At 35.6% G+C, this 25,629-nt stretch overlaps 1 protein-coding gene across 1 annotated transcript in view; it reads left to right on the top strand.

Moving 5' to 3' along the window:
* The window catches only part of PLCL2 (phospholipase C like 2), a 102,035-nt gene that overhangs the window by 56,785 nt on the left and 19,621 nt on the right, over positions 1–25,629 (top strand). Inside the window, exons 3-5 of the mRNA XM_085307507.1 lie at positions 1,225–3,711; positions 7,268–7,471; positions 23,524–23,599. Coding sequence (XP_085163633.1) covers positions 1,225–3,711; positions 7,268–7,471; positions 23,524–23,599 — 2,767 coding nt within the window. The remainder of the gene's footprint in view (positions 1–1,224; positions 3,712–7,267; positions 7,472–23,523; positions 23,600–25,629) is intronic.

The raw sequence follows: 25,629 nt of genomic DNA, 5'->3' as shown, positions 1-25,629 counted from the left end.
WGCCCTAGGGGTGTTTAAATACCTGTTTGGCATTTCAGTAGTCAAATTTTCTTTCCTCCATTTTCCACCATTTAAGTAATGAAGATTTTCACTGGAACATACTTTCAATGGAAAACTATTAGAGTCATTTTGTACAAATCTGGAAAAAATAGCTTTTGAGCACTCCAGGAATATAAGATGAAGAACATTTCTAAATAAGATATTGAAAATAAAAAGATTATTTCATGAGAAGCATTCTTTTGGACTAGGAGTCAACTGAAGTTTCTTCTCAAGACACATGATCTGTAAAAAAAAAAAAAGTTTAGTTTCAAAAATGCAGATAATGCAAATGAACATAGCTTTATTAAATTCAGTTGTTTCTCATGAAATTGGTTATACTTAAAATATACTTGAATATACTTGAAAACAATGACTTGTTTTCATTTATTTGAATTAATACAAATAGCAAATGGAGCTAGCTAAATGACATTATTGTCTCTTTTCTAACATACAGTTTTTGTTTAATGGCTTATATTTCCAGTTTTCTACCAAAGCTTTCTCRAGCAAACCAAGAACTTTGAGTTGTTTTATTAAGAACTAAGCTGAATTACTTTTGCTTTCCTTCTTCACCAAACTTACAGTTTTCCATTTAAGTTCCTTCTAATGATATACAGCTTTTCTGAAACCAGTTAAACTTTAATCCTCTCAAACTGTTCCCACTCAACACGCTGTCGTATCTCCTGACATTTAAGATACAGRATGAATTACCTGCTTCGGTCCATTCAGTTGTGTTTCAGTGTAGCTTGGTGAGACAATCATGGAAATTTTTCTGATACGGGAATGTGGTGAAGCAGTGATGCTCCAAACAGCATGTGGGAAGGGGGTAGATGGGTACAGTAGAGAAGGGAGCTATGCATAGTAAGGGCTATTGTGTCTGTATACTTGAATTTACTACATGATATTCAATGCATCTGTGTATTGATGTTTCTCTGGTATTCCTAAGGACTCTGTCAGCATGGTATTGAAATTACTTATATAAGAAATAATGGTTATTAAACTATTGTTAGTAGGTCAGTATTTCCATTTGCGAGGTGAGAACTTGAGTCTTACTGGTCATCGTGCATGTGTTAGATTCTTTTGAGCTCTTTTTTTGAACTTTGAGCCATAAGTTGAAACCTATTTCGGTGTTGAGCAAAATCGTACTGATACTTCTTTTCTTTTTTTCCCCCCCCCCTTACTTACCAGGACGGTACGAAACAAAAGCGAGAACGGAAAAAGACAGTGTCATTTAGCAGCATGCCAACTGAGAAGAAGATCAGCAGTGCAAGTGACTGTATAAATGCAATGGTTGAAGGCTCTGAGCTCAAAAAGATTCGATCTAACTCTAGGGTRTATCACCGATATTTTCTTTTAGATGCAGATATGCAGTCTCTGCGTTGGGAACCTTCAAAAAAGGATTCTGAAAAAGCAAAGATTGACATTAAATCCATCAAAGAAGTAAGAACAGGAAAAAATACAGATATTTTTCGCAGCAATGGAATATATGACCAGATATCAGAAGACTGTGCATTTTCAATTATTTATGGAGACAACTATGAGTCGTTAGATCTTGTTGCTAACTCGGCAGACATTGCGAATATTTGGGTTACTGGATTAAGATACCTGATTTCTTATGGAAAACATACTCTAGATATGATAGAAAGTAGTCAAGATAATATGCGGACTTCATGGGTTTCACAAATGTTCAGTGAATCAGATGTAGATAATTTGGGACACATACCCCTGTGTAATGCTGTACAGTTTATAAAAGACCTAAATCCTGGTTTAAAAACAAATAGAATTGAACTGAAATTCAAGGAGTTACATAGATCCAAGGAAAAAACTGGTACAGAAGTAACAAAGGAAGAGTTTATTGAAGTTTTTCATGAGCTTTGTACCCGACCTGAAATCTACTTCCTGTTGGTTCAGTTTTCAAGCAATAAAGAATTCCTAGATACCAAGGACCTTATGATGTTTTTAGAAGCAGAACAGGGTATGGCACATGTCACAGAAGAAATAAGCCTTGAAATTATTCAGAAATATGAACCAGCCAAAGATGGTCAGGAGAAGGGTTGGCTCTCTATAGATGGGTTTACTAATTACCTTACTTCACCAGACTGCCACATATTTGATCCAGAACACAAAAAAGTTTGTCAAGATATGAAACAACCTTTATCTCATTATTTTATAAATTCATCTCATAATACATACTTGATAGAAGATCAGTTTCGAGGGCCATCTGACATCACAGGTTATATTCGTGCCCTTAAAATGGGTTGTCGAAGTGTTGAACTGGATGTGTGGGATGGTCCAGACAATGAGCCTGTGATTTACACAGGACACACAATGACATCGCAGATTGTCTTCCGCAGTGTGATTGACATTATTAACAAGTATGCATTTTTTGCTTCAGAATACCCTCTTATTTTGTGTTTAGAAAATCATTGTTCTATTAAGCAGCAGAAAGTGATGGTTCAACACATGAAGAAAATTTTGGGGGACAAACTGCATACACAGTCTCCAAATATAGAAGAGTCTTATCTTCCATCACCTGAATCACTTAAAGGGAAAATACTAATAAAAGCAAAGAAGCTKTCTTCTAATTGTTCTGGACTAGAGGGAGATGTTACAGATGAAGATGAAGGAGCGGAAATGTCACAGAGAGTGGGGAAAGAAGGTGTAGAACAACATAACTCTATGACAGGGAAGCGATTTCAGCTCTGCAAAGAACTGTCTGAATTGGTAAGCATATGTAATTCAGTTCAGTTCAAAGAGTTTCAAGTTTCATTTCAGCTCCAGAAGTACTGGGAAGTATGCTCATTTAATGAAGTGCTTGCTAGCAAATATGCCAATGAAAACCCAGGAGACTTTGTAAATTATAACAAACGTTTTCTTGCCAGAATTTTCCCCAGCCCTATGAGGATTGACTCTAGTAATATGAATCCCCAGGATTTTTGGAAGTGTGGTTGTCAGATAGTAGCCATGAACTTTCAAACACCTGGCTTAATGATGGATCTTAACATTGGTTGGTTTCGACAAAATGGAAACTGTGGCTATGTCCTTCGTCCTGCTATCATGAGAGAAGAAGTATCGTTCTTTAGTGCAAATACAAAAGACACTGTGCCTGGAGTATCGCCTCAGCTGCTTCATATTAAAATTATTAGTGGGCAGAACTTCCCTAAACCCAAAGGATCAGGTGCCAAAGGTGATGTTGTGGATCCTTATGTCTATGTAGAAATACATGGAATCCCTGCTGACTGTGCAGAGCAAAGGACAAAAACTATGCATCAGAATGGAGATAATCCAATTTTTGATGAAAGTTTTGAATTTCAAATAAATCTACCAGAACTAGCTATGGTGCGTTTTGTAGTACTGGATGATGATTATATTGGGGATGAGTTTATTGGGCAATACACTATTCCCTTTGAATGTCTACAGACTGGTTATCGACATGTTCCTCTGCAGTCTATAACTGGAGAAATTTTAGCACATGCTTCCCTATTTGTGCATGTGGCCATTACTAATCGAAGGGGTGGTGGGAAACCTCATAAACGGGGCCTCTCTGTGAGGAAGGGCAAGAAATCAAGGGAATATGCCTCTATGAGAACATTGTGGATTAAAATGATAGATGAAGTATTCAAGAATGCTCTCCAACCTATACGGGATGCCACAGATTTGAGAGAAAATATGCAGGTACAGTTTTTATAGTGAATTTATCATGCCTTGTATATATTTTTGTATTACAATACACATATAATACATATTGTTTAGAATCTTACTGTATTTTGCAAGTTATGTTAATCAATTTTAATGCTGAACAGCTTTAAGAACTGATTGTAGCAGAGCAATCTTCTGGGTGATGCCATCTATTGTGGTAGTTTTTGGTGCACGTATGTGGTTTGTTGAATGTGGACTGGGAGTATGACTTTAGTGCTACAAGTCAAACGTGTTGAGTATGTCCATGAAGGRATGTCTCAAAGGAATGTTAGACACGTGTCTAACTATGTCTATGAAGAAGTATGTCTTTGAAGAAGTGTTAGATACACAGTGGAAGAAAATAGGACTATATTTTAGTTTTAGAAAATTCAGTTAAATAGAAATGCAGGAGGAAGACATTTTTGATAGAATAACACATATGAGAAAGCTATACTTAAAAGTATGTTTGTCATAGTTTCATTGAGATTTTATTTTTCTTCATTCCTAATACTAGACAAAACTTTCAGAGAGATCATTTACTTTTGAGTATTCTTCCTAACTTCAGATTGTTAGAAATATATGGAGTTAGGGCTAAGGTGGCATTAAGTTAAGATGAAACTACATTACATTGAAGGTCACTTATAGTAAATAAATTAAATTTCAGGAAGAAATACAGGCTGAGGTGCTTGTTTTTGTTGAACTCAAGAGATCTCACTTGGAAATCCATTTTTTGGAGGTTCTAGTAAAGATTCCAGGTAAATAAAGCCTTTCAGATCTAGATTAGAGTGAAAAGTGCTGTAAAGTTGCATTTTACTTCATAAAGCTCTTAGTTTCTTACAAACTTCTAATGGAATACTGACAGTGATAAATAAAATTCAGCATAGTCATTTAAAAAGCGTAGTCATTTAAAAAGAAGTGACTTATTAAATCATCTTACTTTCATATAACTTTAAGGGGAAACTGGTTGAAAGAAGTGTTTGAGGCTTGATTTTGGATTTTGAAGGCACATCAGTGTAGATAAATTTTATTAATTATTATTCATGAATTATATTAAAAGAGATTTTAATAGTAATACAGTTTAAAAAATATTTTTTTCCTTATGAAAGAAGAAATTAATACAGYATTATGAACCTCTCCCCTTCTATTTGGTATATAAAATTATTATACTAAAAGATTATTTTAAAAATGAGGATGATATTTTGACTGATAATAGTGTTCTACATTGCAAGCTAAGTATAGAATTAACTTTAGCTCTATTTAATCTGTTGAAGGCTAGAATTCTGTAATATAAAGAATGCTGTATTTTTAAGCTCATTCAAGGAGGAGCTGGATCTGGGGTTTAGGGAAGTAGTGAAAACATACAATGCAAACATTATTACTTACTTTAAACTCTCTGTTGTGTGCACCGCGTTGTTTTCTAGAATCAATATAATTTAAAACATGTGCTGCAGCATGATTTCTTCAGACATAAGATACTGGAAGGTGTTTCCTTTTATGTATTTTGTTCTGTCAGTTTGAATGACTCCCTATCAACTAAATTCATCATTACCATATATCAAAATGTCACCAAGAAGATATTTTGCATACATGAGAGAATATTAACTTTGTAGAAGTTTATGGGCAGATTGTATACTCTGCAAAATAGATTCTGCATAACTAAGTGATTCCAACTGATAAAAATAAGCAAATCAGTCAAAATATATACTAATGTATGTCAGAGATTTTAAAATTTGTTTAATTTCTTAATCACAGAACCTTTACATTATAAATTGTTACAATTTTTAAGATACAAAAATGCATACTGTCACCACAAGGCAGAAGGAACACAAGTTTTTTTTAAATATGGAATGGAAAAGGAGAAATGAGAGAGTAAACAGCAGTGAATTCAATATTTTCTCCAAAACTGTGTATTTATAGTCTTTTTTTCTTAAGTCACTGGTATACTCTCTATTACCATGACAGAAGCTGATGTCATAACTTACTGTTGTATGTTCATGTATATAAGAGTATAACATCAATGATTAAACTGGATGTGATAGTGCATGTTTAAATTGCTTGACAACATTGTGATTTAGGATTGACTCTGGATACAGGGTTGGAAATCCAAAGGCATGAGTTCTACCTATAGTTTTGACCTSTCTGCCCTTAGTTCACACGTGCATTCCCTGAGTGCAGATTTACCTCTCTGTAAAATTGTTATTCATAATGGCTTAGCCATGATATCTTTCACAAGCAAGATCAGTTCGAAGGGAYTCCCAATGTCTGTGTTCTCAACTACATAATTATTGTGTCATTAAGGGTTAGTCCACTTATTAGAAGTAGTTTCATTTTCCTGGACTCTTAAACATTTGTTAGAGATAAATTATAGTGTAAGAGACTGAAGAAGTAACCTAGGTATTCAAATAGCTTTGCATGTATATGCTATATGTAGATATTTTGAAGTCAGTTTTGTGCATTTTATCTAGTGAAAAGAGAACAAAATATTTTATCGTTGATTCCTATTTGCACTAAGGCTGCATTATGTCTCTGTAAGAACCTTTGTCCAAAAATAAGCCTTACCATGCCAGAAAGATGGAAAGAAGTTTTGGTAAAAAKGAAAATCATGTCCTGAATACTTGTCAGATACCCTGCTTGGGAAAGACAGAAGAGAGAGGAGCACTGAGCACATTTGTAACTTAAATACACCATGTTTTGTCTTTGTTTCTTACAGGAGCACAGACTCCAGACCTGCCAGAGATCACCAGCTCCCACTTGGTATAAAAATCCTAAATTCATTACAGTGGTGAGAATATTCCCATAATGGAATTTCAGTGGCTATTTGGAGTCACATTATATTTGTAATAATGGAAATCTTCTTTAAATTTTAAAATCTTGTTTTATATTCCACCATATTGAATAAAAAATATAATCGTAATAAATTGTAGGGAAAGGTGCGAAATTGGTATTAGTATTAAAGTACCTTAAAAATTCACGGAAATGTGATTCTGTGATAGGAGTGACATCAGTAGTGGAGTGCTGGGTTTGTCTATCACACCAAATGGGAGCCAACAGATCCACAGCACGTCTGGGCAGTAGTTCAGGTATGTTTAAAGTTACAAATGGGCTGAATTCTCCTTCCTCTTCACCCCTTTCACTTTGCTTATTTGAGATGTTCAGCACCTAAAACTGTTACTTTTGATGACATTTTAATAATTAYTTTGAAATGTCTTTTGGAATTTTTCAAAATATATAAACAGGAAGATTTTAGAATTCATTTATTTTCATGGTTAATTTTAGTAGTGATACGTGCCAGATATATACTCCTTCTAAATAGATTTTTTCTGCAGCAAGTGTTGAATTCTGTTTTAACTTTTAACACTTCTGGTAAAATACGGCAAACATATGTGTAACAGCGGTTGCTTTGGAAAACTTGCCAATTTTTCAAGGAGAAACTGTAATAATTCCACATTATAGCTCAACTATAACAGTAAAATATGAGTGTCTTAGCCTGAAAGAATGGGAAATTAAAATTCATGTTTAACTGTAAAGGAAACCCTTTCTTTCCTTTTTACAGAATGCAGTAGTTTCATTCAAAGAATTATGTGGCCTCTCTCCTGTAGCAAATCTTATGCAGTGCATTTTGGCAGTGTCTACACGCTTGGTTGGGCCTGATAATACACCCTTGATAGTACTGAATCTTAATGATCAGTATCCAACTATGGAGCTCCAAGGGATTGTTCCAGAGGTCTTGAAAAAGATTGTAACAGCATATGACATGGTGAGTAGTCCTTTGTGATTATTTTATATGCTATTTGAAAGACTTCCTTTTTATAATATACAGTACTATGCCTGTTCTGAAAGGTCATTTTAACCTGTGACTTTATATTCCGTGCATCATTACATGCACTTGAAAGACAGTCCTGTGAATGTACAGCAACTAACAGCGTTTTCATATTAGGTAAAATACAAAGATTAATATATTGCATACAAATATGTAAGTGTTTGTACACTTGAGAAGATAAAAAGCAGTTGTAATCAAGAGGATGTAACAGGAGAAGGACATATTAATTTCCCTGTTTTGCAATAACTTGAAACTTTTTGCATGACTGTAAGCCTCTCACATTAATTTTCCACTTTACATTTTTTGGTTTAGGGATGCTCATTTCTTTTGGCTTTGACTCATATTAAAGAGTAGAAAAATGTCAGGAACTGTTTTTAGGAACTGTAGTTTTACAAGCAGCTTGAAGTGTTGAAGTCTGCACATATTTTTTCATGTTGGTTTGATATTTTCTGTCATATAACACTCATTTAATTAGGCATTTTTGTATCTGTAATCAGCTGTAATGTTCATTCTAGCTGTTATACTTCAGTATATATGTAAACTATGTCTTTAGAAACTGGAAATTAAAGTTTGCAAGAGGGAAAGAAGAACTAATAAACTGAGATGTACTCAAATATATCAGTCTTGCATAAATTTAAAGTAAGTTAAGAAAAAGTAGCATTTGAATAACATTCTATCGAGGTCCAAAAAGCACTCATTGATAATTAGCAATTCAGGTAGAGCTCATGTAACTTAACGATGTAAATAAAACAGAATTTGATTTAATGTTAGCACAGTAACAAGATGATATTGCTATATCCTCTTAGTGATAGCTTATGAGCCATCAGTATAATGAAGATACAGGCAATCTCGATTGCTGGGGTTGCACATAAAACTTGCATAATGAAGTCCTGTGTTGTTGATGGGCCGTTTGCAGTTTGTTCTGATGTGGTGAGACTGCTTTTTAGTTACTCAGCTTTTCCAAATATTCAAAATCTTTCTATAAATCTGAATTAAATCTTTTTGTTTTCATTTTTTTGATGGAGATTATTCATGTCTCCTCAGATCTTCACAATCCAAATTTGGTTTGCTCTTTGTATCTCACATATCTCTGCCTCCCCACACCCTCCARTCTGGTAGTCTGTGCATGATTTGAATATTTGCATACTTCAGAAATCATTATATATTTAAAAATAACCATATATTTATATAATGGCTTGTTCAAAAAATTTTTCCATTTTCTGTTCCCTGAAGGATAAGGACTCCATTTCATACAGAGACAAATAATATGAATCAGAGTTTCTAGATCTAAGTGATATTGAACATAAGTCAAAACAATCGTTTTTACTATGATTGTTTTAGTAAAATAAAGCTTATAAATGAAAAAAATGATGTCTTTCAATTTCAGAAACCTTTGTCTTGCTGGTGCTCTGTCCAATTTGACAGAGTTTCAATAAATAAAATCAGTAGGGAACACTGGGAAATGTAATCAGCCATGGGAGCCATACTGATAGCTCTTGTTTCTGAGAACATGTGGAGAAACAGTGGGAGACAGGTACATACCATCCTTTCCTAAAGGTGGAGAAGAGCCATGAAGTTTTTTGTCTTACACATTGAAATTTACTGTAGTGGCAGATGTTTAGAGCTGATAGWATTGTTTCTTTTCTGTGTCTTTGAGCAAAGTAATAGAGGGAGCCTTCAGAATTCTGACACACTTCATCTCAAGTGTTTGTTTTGGTATTTTTTGGCATGACAAATTAGCAGGTGGATGTAAAATTCAACTTAGTAGCTAAACACTTGATCCAGGATTAAGATAGGGTAGACCTACTTTAAAAGTGATGGTTATGATAAATAACTCTAGGCACCAGTACAAGCTGGGGGCTGACCTGCTGGAGAGCAGCTCTGCAGAGAAGGACCTGGGAGTGCTGGTGGACACAAGTTGGCCATGAGCCACCAATGTGCCCTTGTGGCCAAGAAGGCCAATGATCTCCTCGGGTGCATTAGGAATGGTGTTGCCAGCAGGTCAAGGGAGGTGATCCTGCCCCTCTGCTCAGMCCTSGTGAGGCCTCATCTCGAGTGCTGTGTCCAGTTCTGGGCTCCCCAGGACAAGAGAGACGTGGAGCTACTGGAGAGAGTCCAGCGTAGGGCTACGAGGATGATCAGAGGGCTGGAGCATCTGCCCTATGAGGAACGGCTGCGAGAGCTGGGCCTCTTCAGCCTGGGGAAGAGAAGCCTGAGGGGGGATCTTATCAATGCGTACAAGTACCTGAAGGGAGGGTGTMAAGGGGATGGAGAAAAACTCTTCTCAGCTGTCCCCTGTGACAGGACAAGAGGCAATGGGCAGAAATTGAAGCACAGGAAGTTCTGCCTGACCGTGAGGGGGAATTTCTTCSCTGTGAGAGTGACGGAGCACTGGACCAGGTTGCCCRGAGAGGTTGTGGAGTCTCCTTCTCTGGAGACCTTCAAGGCCCGCCTGGATGCAACCCTGTCTAACATGCTCTAGGTGACCCTGCTTGAGTGGGGAGATTGGATTAGAAACTCTCCAGAGGTCCCTTCCAACCTTACTGATTCTATGATTCTATGTACTTGTCTTATTTGATGCTAGATTGGACTCAGAACAGGTCAAAATTATGTTTTAACGATATTCTTCCAATCTGACATGTATTATAACTATGAAATTGTGATAATAATAGAGATTAGGATAAATGTTTATTGAATAAACCTTTGTTACTAGCATAAATGCATAGGGTGTTACTACTTTGCTTTGTGTACATTCTGAATATGACACACCTAACTCAGAGTACTCAGTTCAAAGTTCTCAAAGTACATGTTCCAGCGTCAGGATATTTTTGGCCAGATGAAGGAATTTATTTGTCAGGAATACTCTCCTTTTTATAAGATGACAGTAGGCATGTACAGTAGTAAGTCAAGGTATTTAATTATTCGGCAGAATATTAAGTCAAAAGTTGTAAGAGGACTCATATTTGCTCAATAAAATGAGAAAGGATGTAAGACCTTTTAGTGGGAGAGTTGATTTGTATTGTAATAATTACAGAGGAGTGCAATACTGCAGGGAGACATACTAAGGTGAAAATATGTTTAGTATAACACAGGCACATRTATTTTTTAAAGAAACAATGAGTCAAGTGATTGTGAGCTAATTAGAATATCACTAAATACTTTTTTTATACTTGCTATAGACAARTAGCACATAAAATGCTTTTTAATTGTCAGCATTCACTACCACATTAATTAAGGAGCTAAAAGAGGTAGTAGTATTCACAGGTTAAAATATTGTATCTTTGAGGTTAGTGAGTMGTTTGCCGTCAGCATTATTGCAACTGGAATTTTACCCAGGAAACTAAAGTATCTCTTGCTTTTATCCATTCTGTAGCAGTTGGTGGACTTTTTCAGAATAATGAAAAATAAATGTAACGAGGAAGTTTTGCGGAAGACTGACATTTAACTTGCTTATTTTTCTCTAGCTACTCCATATTCCTGAGTATTCTTTCACTCTAACTTTTTTTCACTTTTTAACAATGTTTTATTTTTCCCTCTTGTTCATGAACTTCAGCTTCCTTTATGTGATACTGTTGGTGTACTCTGTTGGTGTCATCACACCCATCACTGATCAGTGCTGCAGACAGAAGCTTGGAGTTAAGGCAAGTGCCTCTTCCACACTGTTGCATGTTTTTTTTAATGTTTTATGCCCTTTAAGATAAACCATAGACAAACCTTAAAAAGTTGTACTGTGGCAAGAGGAGAAAAATATTTATCCTGTCCCAGGTCTGCAGCATTATTCAGTGATGAATATAATAGCACTTCATATGCTAGAGGATCATGCAAAGGAAGCTAGATATTGCTGAGAACTTGTCCGTCTCTGTCAGCYGTTAGTGGAGGATGTGGTGTCCCATCTAATGAGGATGAGGTTTTCTGAACTTTACAAGCAGGTGTTTACTTATAAGRGTAAAATTAAAACAGAAAACACAGAACTGTACCTGTGTGAAAGAAGATAAAGTAATGCTGCTACAATAATTAGAGTTATGTGGTTGAATATCAGTTAAGTAATACTGCTGGATCCGTTTTGTCACAGTTTGTGTTGGTCCTTTTTTTAAAAAATAATTTTTTGAGGTTATGTTACAATTTAAAATGTATCCAGACTGCARTATGGGAGGTCCTTATTTGATTCAAGCAGAATCAAATAAAATGGATAGAGTTTGTACATGTACCCTAGCGGTAGGATSAAGGACATGATTAGCTTTAATTTACTGAGAATATATATATAATGCAGTTGRGTTTGTAAAATGATGAAAATGATAGATACTAAAAGACATCAATGCCAATGAACTTGAATTTACTATATGACTTATAATTAGTTGTTTCTGTGGTAAGCTTGTGTCAGGTTATCTAGTTGATTGTTGACTCATTACAACTACTCACTCTATTTATGCAGATATTGCATATGCAATCATATTGAAGTTAACTTTTTATGTTAGGCAATGTTGGCCAATGACATAAACTAAATATGATGGCCTATATTTTGAACTTGAGATGTTTCCATCTTGTTGGAAAGTTTGACACTAAACCTTGAAGAGTTATAGACTGGGCTGGTACTAGTAGACCTTATTAAAAGTCTAAAACAAGACTGATTATCAAGATTTTGGTAAAATATTAATAGTCTTCTTTTACTTAAGCTTACTCTTAGTCTTCTCTTACTCAATACCCTAGATATTCTTTACCTTTAAAACTCATCTTGATTTCCATGAAGATGAATTGGGTAGGGCATGTGCTTTTCTATCAGACATCTTTGACTGAAACTCATAATGCTGAAGGAAGCAAAAAATACATTCACTGCCTCTTTCACAGGGCCTGAAAAGCGTGATTAGCAYATCTATTTTGAGTTACATTTAGTTTATAAAATCTCTGTTTATTACTTTATTGGTGATACACTGTCCTTGGTTATGATTACTTTGCAAATACCCTGAAAGAGTTTTCAGTGTTATAGAAAGGTATCTTGAGAGAACATGTAGAGTGAGATTTTTCTAACTTATCTCAGGCACTACAATATGCCAGAATTTTTAAGCAGGTTAAGAAGACTTTCTTCCGCAGAATATCCTTGAAGTGACTTACTTCTGGGCTAACAAAAAAGTACGTGATCCGGCACTGGAAATTACCAACTTGTCTGCTAAGGACTGAGCATATAGGTTGCTTTAGCTCTTGTATAACTTCACTTTGTTCTAAATTTTCAATTTCTRATTGTTATAGAGAAGGCTGAGCCCAGGATGGTCACCAGTCTACTCTGATTGAACCCAACCTTTGGATCTCCTGTGCTTTTAAAGCACCTGATATCATCTGACCACTGTCTGCTTTGAGCACSTAAAGAAAGTCCAGATTTTACACCWGGCACCTTTTCTGAGAGATATGCGATTGGCGTAGACTGTGAAAGCAGTGTACTGATTTCTCCAGTTGTTTCAGAATGTTATTCCTCAGTCCACCTATTCCAGAGCCCACCTCCATGGGTACTCCATGTTGCAGCTTAACTCTTAGCGTCATCTGGCTTATACAGGAAAGAATTCAGGCTTTGCACAGAAGTTTGAAAAGCCATTATGCCCTGCTTTTTCACTTAGTTAAAGAACAAACCTACGTAAAATAAACTTGTTAAAATAAGAAACTAAAAGGGGTAGCCAAAAGAATAGATATTATAGAGACTGTTTAAAGGTACCATGCAGGGGCATTGAAACAAATATATACTACTTACCAAAAAACACTTACGGGTRGACAGAAGGGAGGAGATGCTGTTCAAAAGAAGAAGGCATCCTCCAAAAAGCTGAAGTCATGTGCAAATGAGTAAAGTAGAATAGACATTTAACAATGTCGTGGTTAAATATAAAAATACAGCATGGCCAACCACAAAGAATTTCAGGAGGAACCTGCACAGACAGTGCAATAAATTCTTTTCTGAACATACTGAAAAAGAGAAAGTTTGTCAGAGGGTGTGCAGGACCACTATCTGATTGCAGTGTAAAATAAGGAAATAAAACCTCAGGAAAAAGAAAATCGTAGCAGAAAAGCTAAATGAGTTTTTGCAACTGTGTGTCTGTGGAGAATAGAGGGAGAATTTCATATGAAACTCTTCTTCATGAATGACTCACTGGAAAATCTATGTCTAATTGAAATGCTAATAGAAAAAAATATGAAAGAAAAGACAAAATGATGAAGGAGAAAATTACCAGAAAGAGATGGTATTCATTCAGGAGTTCTAAAAGATCTCGAGGATTGATATAGCTAAGCTACTAGTTTGGCTTATGTGTATCCTCTCACTTAAAACTGGCTATCAAAGTTGCTAATGTGGTGCCAGTGTTTTAAAAGGTTTCTAAGAGAGATCAAGAACCTACAAATCAGACAGCCTGATATCCGTACTGTGAGAAATAGTAGAAACTGTTTTGAAGAATAAAATCAGTGGAAAGATGGATAATATATCATATTGATGAAGAATCAATAGAGCTTTTATAAAGTGAATGGCTCATTACTCTCTTGGAGTTCTTTGAAGTCAAGAAGCATGTAGACAAAGGAGTTTCAGTCTACTTGGATTTTCCAAAAATGTTTGACAACAAAGTTGCTTTTCAAATGCTCATGTTGAAATCAAGCTATTATTACGTTTTTATCCTGAGTAAATTCTTAGATATTCCCTGAGAGCTGGAGTAAATTTTGAACTTAACCTGCTCTTCCAGTAGGACAAACACTGGTAAGACAGTTATTCATGTTGATTTTTCRTTAGAGTGTATTTTTCCATGAAGTAGATTGTAGTTAGTAGACATAGCTGCAAGAGCTCTGGTCTAGCTAACCCAGATTTGCAAAGATCAGTGAGGACTGAGGTATGAAGGTGCTTAGATTTTCTAAACCACTTTCTTTGTGATAGATTGGTATGATGTGTGTTAAACCAGTAAGTTTCAAGAGTTAGCAAAATAAAATGCAATATTTGAATAACCATAACATGCACTGTCTCACTATTTCCATTATTGCCTCTGGCTTTGTGCAGCATATTTCATTTCATTGTCAAGTCTCTGCAGAATTAGAACTGTCTTTTTTTAGGTAATAGATGGATACAGTTCAGTGGTGAAGAGATCCAAGGGAAAACGTAGATCACTAATTGCAATTTAGTATTACAAATAGCCCAAGTAATGCTTTATGGCATGTTTAATTCATAATAGCAGATTCTGTTTTTTAAGATACATTTAAATATTTAGTGTAGTWGTTAGTCTATCACAAAAACTGATGAAAAACGTAGATGAAAGTATAGTGAATAGCTTGGACAGTTTCTTGAAAAAGAGGTAAGTTGTTTTATTATCAATTTTTATTTTCCTGTTTTATGACAGGACAGTCATTCTCAACTGAAGGTTGTAATTATGCTTCCAAAATAAGTTGCAGATGACAGCCTTCTGTTGGGCTTTTCAGTCACAAAAGCAGAAACAAATGTCTAAGTTTGGATGTTTGGGCTTCAGTACCAAATGTAAAGTATGAACTGTTTTATATTGAATGAAAAGTTACGATAATGACAACATGACACTTCTGAGAAGTCAAGATTTCTTCATTCTTCATTAAGAACATGAAGGATGAAGCTTTTTTTCCTCTCACTGATGCCATTATGGCTAATGGTTTGCTCAGGCTATTCATAAGAACATAAAATAACAGTACATAGGAAGAAAAGTTCATCTAGCTGACTGTGCTGTCTAAGGTTGTCCAATTGAATGCTTATGGAAGAATATAAAAATAAGTCAGATACATAGTAACTTCTGTTATTTATACTCCACATTTCCAATGATAGTTCTCTTGTTTCTTTCCTAATAAAATTTTAATCTTCTGTCTTTTTGACCCCCTCCCCTGTAAAAAGTTTGTAGTTACTGGAGCTCTTGCTGAAGTTTTTAGTTTCAAAAATAATTTTGCATTGATCTTACTAATTTTTTTCCTAATGACATTAATTCTGTGCTTCTCTTAAAGATATGAGATATTTTCCTTGAAGGTGTATAGCTTTCTTCATTGAACTCCACTTTTTACATTCTATCAAATTTAGTTTACAAATGATCAAAACTATTTTGCTCTGACAATCTTAAGTATCAGGAAAGCAAGGAGAAATGACACTTGCATTTAAAACGGTTTAATGTCATCGTGTGCATAGTTTAGAGGATAGCAGCTGCTGGTTATTTTGTTTACTCTATCTTCACACTGTTTTCAACCTAGTCTTTCCCAAATGCTTTACTCTTGAGAAATTAAGAAAGACATACAGACAGTTTAATGGAGAATTTGTGGGCTGCTTGTTCCTTTGGTACATCTTCTTGAGCTGTGGCAAMCCTAATTAATTTTAGGATACTGCAGGATTAAGAACAGATGATGTCCCATCTTTTCTCACTTACAAGAGTTAGTTCAAGTAAGTCAGTTCCATCGCTTACACTCTTGCACTGCATGATAGCATAATTTCAGCTTGCTTCTTCCTAAAGACAAAAAACTGTTCCACATATTTGTTTCCAAGGAAGRTGAGAGGGCAGCTGGAAAAGTGAAACCATGAGTCTATTCCGAAGTCTTTCCCACATACAAGGAATATTCTGTCTCTGTCAGTTAGATACAGCCATTATGTTATTTCATAGTATGCCAGTAGGTTCAGGAAGGCATTATGATCTGGAGATTTCCACTGCATTGATCCTGGAGGAGGATGAATCTTGGAGGAGTTTTAAAGTCTAAGGGGAAACATAATTTTACATTTATAATTATATCATAAATTTTTTTTGGCATTGTTGGAGAAATCCTTTCTAGTTTAGATATGGTTTCTAAAGAAAAATATTGCCATCAGGCAAATKTAATTTGATGTGATAAGTCCTCATTGTGCACAGAAGTAGCAATTGACAGCTTTGTTTTCTTATGTAGGCATTTTTGGACAGTACTTACAGTAGCACAGAGATCAATTGCTCTTCATTATAAAGCAGCTCTGGACTGTCTGGGCCAAACCACACATGTTTTTTTTCTGTAATGAAGTTATTATTGATTATTACCTTGTTTGCAATTTTCTAGTAGTGTGCTGCCAGCAAGCTCAGTTAAAAATTTTGCTTTTGCTTGAAGATGTCAGATTTACTAAATTGTATTTTATATTGTTATTTATTTATATAGAATCATAGAATTGTCAAGGTTGGAAGGGACCTCTGGAGATGTGTACTCACAAAGTGCCTCCTAAGGAAGTCTGCTGATGATACTAAACTGAGAGGACTGTCTGATACACCAGATGGCTGTGMTGCYATTCAGCGGGACCTTGACAGGCTGCAGAGATGGGCAGAGAGGAATCTCGTGAAGTTCAACAAAGGGAAGTGCAAAGCCCTTCACCTAGGGAGGAATAACCACATACACCAATACATGCTGGGGGGTGACTTACTGGAAAGCAGCCCTATGGAGAAGGACCTGGGGGTCCTGATGGACTGCAGGCTGACCATAAGCCAGCAATATGCCYTTGTGGCCAAGAAGGCCAATAGTATCCTGGGTTGCTTTAGGAAGAACATAGCCAGAAGGTGGAGGGAGGTGATCCTCCTCTCCTCAGCTTTAGTGAGACCATATCTGTGTCCAGTACTGGGTTCCCCAGTATGAGAGAGACATGGAGCTACTGGAGAGAATCCAACAGAGGGATACTAAGATGATTAGGGGACTGGAGCATCTCTCATAGGAGGAAAGGCTGAGAGAGCGAGGACTCTTCAGCCTGGAGAAGTGAAGGATGAGGGGAGATCTTATCAATCTATTTAAATATCTGAAGGGAGGGTGTAAATAGGATGGAGCCAAACTCTTCTCAGTGGTGCCCTCCAAAAGGACAAGAGACAACAGGCACAAACTGAAACACGTATGTGTGAAATGAAACACGTGTTCTCTGAACACGAAGAAGAACAGCTTTACTGTGAAGGTAACTGAGCAATGGGAGAGGTTGCCCAGAGAGGCTGTGGAGTCTCCTTCCTTGGAGGTGTTCAAAAGCYATCTGGATAGGGTCCTGGGTAATGTGCTCTAGGTGACCCTGCTTGAGCAGGGGTGTTGGACTAGATGATCTCCARAAATGCCTTCCAACCTCAACCCTTCTGTGATTCTGTGAGATCGTCTAATCCAACCTCCCCTGCTCAAAATAGAATCAGGTAAAACAKTTTGCCCAGGACCGTGTCCATTTTCAGTGACTCCAGGGGTGGAGAACTCTCAGTCTCTCTGGGCAATTTGTTCCAATATTCAGTCATCATTACAGTATAATGATATCTCATATTTAAATGGAATTTCTCATATTTCAGTTTGTGCCCATTGCCTCTTTTTCTTTCACTGGGTGCTACTGAAGAGAGTCTAATTCAGTCTTCTGTGTACTCTCTCATTGTGTATTTATACACAATGATATGATCCTCCCTGAGCCTTCTCCTCCTCTTCTCCAGGTAAACAGTCCCAGCCCTCTCAGTGTCCCCTGGAATGTCAGATGCTTCAGTCCCTTAATCATATTAGTGACCCTTTGCTGAACTTGTTCCAGTGTGTCTATGTCTTTCTTGTACTGGACTCATCACTCCAGATATGGACCAACCAGCGTTTAGTAGCGAGGAAGGATAATCTCCCTTGACCTGCTTGCAGTGTTCTACCTAACACAGCCCATGATGGACTCCTTTGCTTCAAGGGCACATTGCTGGCTTGTATTGAACTTGTTGTCTGCCAGGACCCCAAAGTCCTTTTATGCAAAGCTGATTTCCAAGCAGTTGTCCCTGAGCCTGTACTGATGCATGAGGTTATTCCTTTGCTGGATGGGTTAAATCCTTGTTAAACTTCATGGGGTTCCGGTCTGCCCATTTCTCCAGTCTGTTGAAGTCCCTCTGAATGGCAGGGCAACCATCAGATGTATCAGCTCTCCCTTCCCTGTTYTGTATCATGACCAAACTTGCTGAGGGTATGCTCTGCCCCAGCATCTAAGTAATTAATGAAGATGTTAAACAGTGTTGGCCTCAGTATCAACTCCTGGTGTACTCCACTAGTGACTGGTCTCCAGCTGAACTTTGCACCATGGAGTACAACCCTTTGAGCCTAGCAGTTCAGTCAGTTTTCAGTCCACCTTACTRTCCACTTAACTGGTCTGTATTTCCGCTGTTTGTCTCTTGGGAGGTTCTACCAGCCAGTTTCCCATGCAGAGTAATTACAAATCTTGTTTTTTAAAGATACCTGTCTCAAGGTCTGTATTATTTGTGGAATGTAATGTTTAACATGGTTGAGATAGTCTATATCGTATTCCTAAGTTGCGGGTATTAGTAGGACAAGCTGTCTTCATGAGACTAGTAGAAATGTAATAGGTTTTTACTTCTTATTCAGATTCACCTGAAATTGGTTGAATAATTTCAAATAGTGTTAATAGGACATGTGTACAAATATGTGTGCAGTTATATATGTCCATACTGCTAGCTTGTAAGTTTAATTTCTTTAACAAAACAATAAAAACAGACATAATAAAGCTCTGCAACATAAAAAATAAGCCTAAAGTATGGTTTAGACCTGTCTGCTTTTTATTTTCTGTAGCTGTGTCCCTTAATGATGGATTGTTTGGCTGAGAAAAAAGATACATTTTTTAAGTATATGACCTTTTTGTTTGGTTTGTGGAGGCAGACACATGAATGGTGAATGGCAATAGATTTCCATTATTTTGAGGGAAGATTTTTTTTGATTCCTAACCATAGTAATGACACTTTTTAAGGTAGGGACAATATACAGCAATAGAGATCTCCAATCCTCACTGAGAGCTCAGGACTAATTATTTGTTTATTATTTCTAAAACATCTTAAGAGTATTTTAAATTTTTTTATGTCTTTCTTGACATTTATCCCATTGTTAGAATTACTGCTTTTCTGACAACTAGATAGAATGAATCAATGTTTTAGCAGAGTTTGAAGAATAGATCAAATTATCATCCAGACCTCTACAAAAATTCAGTGACCTCAAGGCTCAAAAGCATACTGTTCTGTATTTCCCTTTTTCCATTTTACAGAAGATAATAATAAGAAAGTAGTCCAGTGTTTCCTTACTCTTATATAGTGAATAACAAAAATACTCTCTGTTCATATTAATATTTTTAGGGGGTTGAAGGGAAAGTTGAAGGAAGTCCAGGTAGTGTTACACATTCAGTCTTTAAAAAATATTTGTTGAGTTTTATAAATCTTCATTTCCAGAAAAAACAACACAGATTAGAGATGGGGATTAATATTGTAAAAGACTTGCTAGAATGTATAAGCTGTTAAACTTTATAAAAGATCTATTCTTAGATGAGGCATGGGGAATTTGGCAATATCTTTTTAATTGTGAGCACTTGTAACTGGTTGTTTCCTGTTAAGTTTGCGTCCCTTTATTTTTCCTATTTTGTCATTGATAATATTCTCAGAATTGTCTCTGGTTAGGAAATACTTGCTTATTGGTCAGCTTGTTCAATATATACTCCTGGTAGTCACAAGCTGAGACCATTTCCTGAAAAGGCAAATCACTGCTCTTCATTCAAGATACCATTTCTTGTTATATGTATTTATCACAGAACCCTAGAATCTAGTCTGTCTTTCTCCTCAGCTTCCACAACCAATTTGCCTTCAGAATTTCATTTCTCRTTCTGCAAATGCTAGTCTTTCATGCTCGCTCTTCATTTTCTACCTTTCTTCTATATTAGCCTGCACACACACATGGACAAGTATCATCTGGATCGCACTAGTTTTCTGTTTAAATGTGATCATTTTCTGTTTAAATGTGAACAACATGTCTGTTGTTCCATTGGCTGTATCTGCTGAAAGTGTTTGAGTCTTTGTTAACATGTATACAAATATGTTCATGATGTCATATTTTTGGCTAGCACTCCATAAAGAAGTTTATAGAAAAGTTATTCAGCAAATAAATAGCTGAATGCATACTGAAAGATGACGGTATGATGAAGAGCAGTGTAACAGTAAAATTTTAATGAACTAATCCTATTACTTTATTAATCAAACACAACTAAAAGGTGGCACAATGCTCATTAACACAGCATACTGCTCATTTCTCTCCTTAATGAACTGGGTTTACAAAAAAGACACACCAGTTCCTTTGACATCAACAAGGTAGGGTATAGCATAGTACTGATCGAACAGTTCTGAAAATCAACCCCTGAGTTATTGTTAGCTCAGCAAATCTTGCTTAGTGGAACTGTTAACCTTAATTATAGCTTTATACATATTTTAAAGGAGACCAWAGTTCAAGAAAATAGGTGTTAACAGCCTAGGTAAATCTCAAAATTCATATTAGTATAATTTCTGTGATCTCTCACATGAAATACACTTTCTTTGGAATTTGCTGAAGTGYACAGTGCTTTTGATCTGAGAGTATTTAGGCCAAATCAACTTTCCCTATCAAAACGGTGAAATATTAAATCTGCCTGTTATTATAAACTCGTTTCAATGTTAACCTTACCATGATGAAAGAACACTAACACAGTGATTTAATTTCCTCTCCTCTGCAGCATTAGTACAACTTTCTTGCTTTGTCAATACAGAAAGTATTGACAAATACAGTGATATAAGCGTTCCTATTCATCTCACTGCAGTGTTCCAGAGTAGAAAGAGTAAGTTTTCTAATCTATGGAGACTTATTCTCTAGAATTTCTAAATTAGCAAGTTTATCAGATGTGCATATAAAGTGTATTGTACAAAGAAAACAGAGCAGATAGAGATGTTCTGTGTCTGGAAGAGAACCTAACTGAGACGACTTAGAAATTGTATTATTGTACACATGTGGTCACTAACAAAGAACAGACTGACATATGTGGTCACAATATTTCTTACAATTCTTTCAGAACAAATACCTCGAGTGGGCAGCACGATTTGTCTCTGTCTGTTATTCATAATAGTTAACATATGTAACGCTAAGTCTATTTTGCCTCCAGTCAAAAGTAATTCTCAAGTCAAAAGATTTCTAACAACAGGAGAATCCCATTGCAGTTATATATTATTGTGTATTAGCATCCTGGCAAGGCAAGAGCCATACTCTCTCAGCGTTTCAATTTGCAAATTAGTTTTCAAAGCATCAAAAGCTCAATGTAGGGTGCTTTACAATATCTTTTCAGCTAGTTAGTAAAATAACCTGTTCAGTTAAAGCAAGTGTATTTGCAATTTAAGTCAACTGTGTTTTGGTTCTCTTTGTTTAAGCGCATTACAGGATAAAGTGTGGTTTGTGACATACTCATTGAAATAGTCAACTTCCTTGTCTTTCAAGCACATTTATAATGGTTTATTATTATCTGAATACTGTTTTAAAGGCCTAATTTGTAGTGAAATGTGTCAAAATACAGCTCTCTCCTCTGACCAAAATATAGTATTCTCTAATTTAAGGCATGCTTCTCTTTAAAACAGTTCTGTCTCTAATTTCTTATACTTAGTGAGTAATCAGCATAATTCTWTTTATAGGCAGTTTTTTCCTGAGTGTACACTGATCTTTATATTCAAAGAACAATCCAGTAAAAAGTGGTTAGGCTAACGTACTTCATTCGCAGCTTAGCAACCTGATCAAGTTACTATTTTTTCTTCATTTATTGTTTTGATTTACATTTTTTTTTACTGACTTACAGTACAAATCAGGATAAATAGACACTTGGAAATTACATACAGGTAAATCTAGATGTGATGATTACTTGTGTAAAAGTAAAAATTACCCAGTATGATGACCTATACATACTCTAAATTTGCTGGTCATGTTGTTTAAAATCTTGCATAAATGTGGAATTTGGGGTGTTGCATCTTTATTTATTCTATCATGTTAAACTATAGTCGTAGAAACAGAACTAGARTTATTCTTAAATACTACTTGTAATCTACTTAAACCCTTTTTTTGTGTAGCTGAAATAGTAGAAGTCTGTAGCATAGTTTACCTCTGTTCAGATGTTCTTCCACTTCACTTGCTTGCATACTTGCCATGATCTAGAATTTGGGGTTCAGTCATCTACTTCTCCAAACTGATCTATAACTCACTCACTYAGAGTGGTGCTCAGAAAGAAAGCCTCAATGTCACTTAGCTGGAGGAGGCTTGTTCCATAGTCATTTGTCTTCAAGTAACATTTCTCTGAAGGAAAGTCTTACAGAGGCCATTTATTTATTTATTCATTTATGCAATATGAAACTTTTCTGCTCATAACAGCAGTCTGTTAAAGAAAGTTCCACATAAGCACCCACAAAAGCAGCATGTCAGACTTACCACTGTTTTAGCAAAGAGAAATCTGTCTGCTTGAGTGGAGACCAGATCTGCCAATGGGTAAGATTTGAAGCAAAGCCATTGTGTCTTCTTTCCTTTACTTCTGGACTACATATCCTGGGCTGAAAATCTGAACAGTCCCATCTTTATTGCTGTGCTTTCAGCTGAGCTTCCTTGAAAAGCTTTGTGTTCAGAAAGATCAGGTAAAAGAATCAAGAAAAGAGGAGTTTTCCTTATCCTCCAACTCCAGCCTTTAGTTGCATGTTTTTCCCCATGGAGTGTTATTTCATCTATATGTACACAAGCCACAGCAAGGGAAAATACAGAGGAACAAATCTGGAGAAGCAGAGGAATGATACTTAGGAAGAAGAAAGTACTGRGTGGTGACTAATCATCATCTTGAATATCAGAATGTCTGAGGAAGAGAAAACCAGCYTACAGTTTGTCTTCCCAGATATGAATTAGTTGGTAAATAGTTGTATAATTTCCACTCATTTTGCTAGGCAGTAGATGGACAGGAATGGAGCTGACATCTTACTTCTGTRTTCACAGATCCCAGCCCCCCAAAATCTTATTTATTATGTCATTATGCTACATTCAGAGCACTCATCTGCCTGGTCCTGACAAGGAAAACAAATTTATTCACTATGTTAACAGTAAATATCAGATTATGGTTTTGGTTCAAATTTAATAATCTTTTAAAAATTAAAAATTGTCATCATCATTTGTATTTTACTGATACTTCTGTATATGTTAATTAATTTTCTCTACAGATGATTCAGACCATCAGGACTCTAGTTGAAAATGCAGATAGCTTATATGAGAAAATAGTACAGTGTCAGAAAGCAGGTAAGTACAAGCTTTCTTCTAAATAAACTATTACAAAAAAATTGCTGTATCTTTTTTTCTTCAAAACTGTAAATTGAATGTATGTATTCAACTGTAGCAAAAAAAGTATTACTTGAATTTAGGCATGTACAATAACAGAGAAAGGACATTTCAAATCATAGAAATTGAGATCCATAGAAATATGCCTGGCCTTTTGAAATCATGAGTATTTTATATACAGGCTTGTCAGTATATTTATATCTACCAATGTAAGCATGTGATTACAGAAGAGATAGAGAATGATCTTCCTTCACCTTGAAAACTTTTAACCATTTACTCGTATCTGCTCTTTTCCCATGTGAGAACTTGTCTGCTTGTTTCATGGTAGCTTAAGAGCCTTGGAGAGGTACTTTGCCTTAGATGATAGTAGTTCATCCCTGGATGAGAAGATAGATACTTCATCCCTGAGTTTCTTTTGGGTGACTATCATCTGATTCTACTCATCCATTACTTCTCATTTTATCTATTCAGCTGTAGTTCTTTTTGTTGATGCTTACATTTGAGACAGATCTATATGAATTACCTCTGAAGAATGTGTCTTGCATGGCAGTCTTTTCAAACTGCATAGATTCAAAAAGTTTTCTTGCTTTTGAGTTTTTTAGATTCTTTTTTATTTATTTGGGGTGKTTTTTTTAGCTTTTTAATGATTCAGTGTTTGTTTTTTTATTTTTTTTATTTTTTTTTACTTTTTAATGATTCAGTTCTCTCTCAATGCTCCTTTTATTTAGAGAGATTCTGTGAAAGCTTTCCTGTTTCTGATATGTTTGAAACTGATTTTATTGCTCTTAATTCTTTCACAAATTGCCCTTACTCACCTGATATATTGCCATTACTTTTCTCATTTGGCCACAACTTTGAGTTTTGAAGGTTACTTTCTGATTTTGAACAGCATCCCTGACCCCTGGTCCTGCTGATTTTCATTTAGTTTTTCTGAAGTATTTTGTAAACAACAGACTCAGATCAATGATGCATCTCATTTTGCATGAGAAACAAGAAGTCTAACAGAGAGTCAACATGTTGTAAGTCGGAGTTTCTGCAATCATTTTGTTCATAAATTCTTTCAGATGACAAAGACTGAAATTTGTGCYTTTTAGACACAAATATTCTTTTATACCTCTGATACTCAGCCTCCTGTAGTTCCCACCATCTCCCATGTTTTTCTTCCATTCTTTGATCTCCTTCACTGCTCTTCTATAAATTGAATTCCGGTATRTTAGCTTATTTATATCTCCTTGTTTAGATGCCTAGACTTGCAAAATGTAAGGAATAACTTTTTAATGTGTCTGGATTTTCTGTAGTTTATCAGAAGACTATAACTACTTAATATATACTTTCAATCAATATTACTGCCTTCTGTGCAGATTACTAGTCTTTTACATTTTGTTCATTTTATATGCAGCTCTGGAAAGAAGTGATTTAATTTGTCATCTGAATAACCCATAGTATGAGAAGTAGTATCTTTGGAAGTTCTATTGTGCATGTTAGAATTAGAATTCCTTAATGTGATAGGGGAATTCAAAAGGTATTACAGCAATGTTACTCATCTAAGGTTTCAGCATTTCCAAAAATGATAGTAACTGATCTTGTATGACTTCAGTAGAARAAATATTTTTGCCTTAAACACCTTAATGACTTTGAAATGCTGAGCATACATTCTATGAAAGTACAGTCCCACAAGCTTGTGCCATCCTATGCTCGTTCATGTCATTTGAATAAAATTAACTTGTCCTATTTATTTTAAGCTGTTAAACATAATCTTAAAAAGTCATGAGTCGTAAAATATTTCACRTATCTTGTTTCTAGATATAAAGATTGATCTGAAACATAAAACTCAAAATTTACTGTGCTGCCATAGGGAGATACTGTTGTAGACTTTTAGACTTAAGTGARTCTTTTCCCATTCTCTTGGTGATAGTGTGTCATGGATTTTATAACTAAAGCAGTATCTCAGGCAACTTAGCTCCCTTTCTTTAGAGGCATCCAAAAACTGA

Source organism: Rhea americana, unplaced genomic scaffold (assembly GCF_003343005.1).
Source record: "Rhea americana isolate MKP2758 unplaced genomic scaffold, rheAme1 scaffold_26, whole genome shotgun sequence".
Lineage (NCBI taxonomy): Eukaryota > Metazoa > Chordata > Aves > Rheiformes > Rheidae > Rhea > Rhea americana.
The sequence above is the reverse complement of the archived record's forward strand: the minus strand, read 5'-3'. Positions and strand labels throughout refer to the sequence as shown.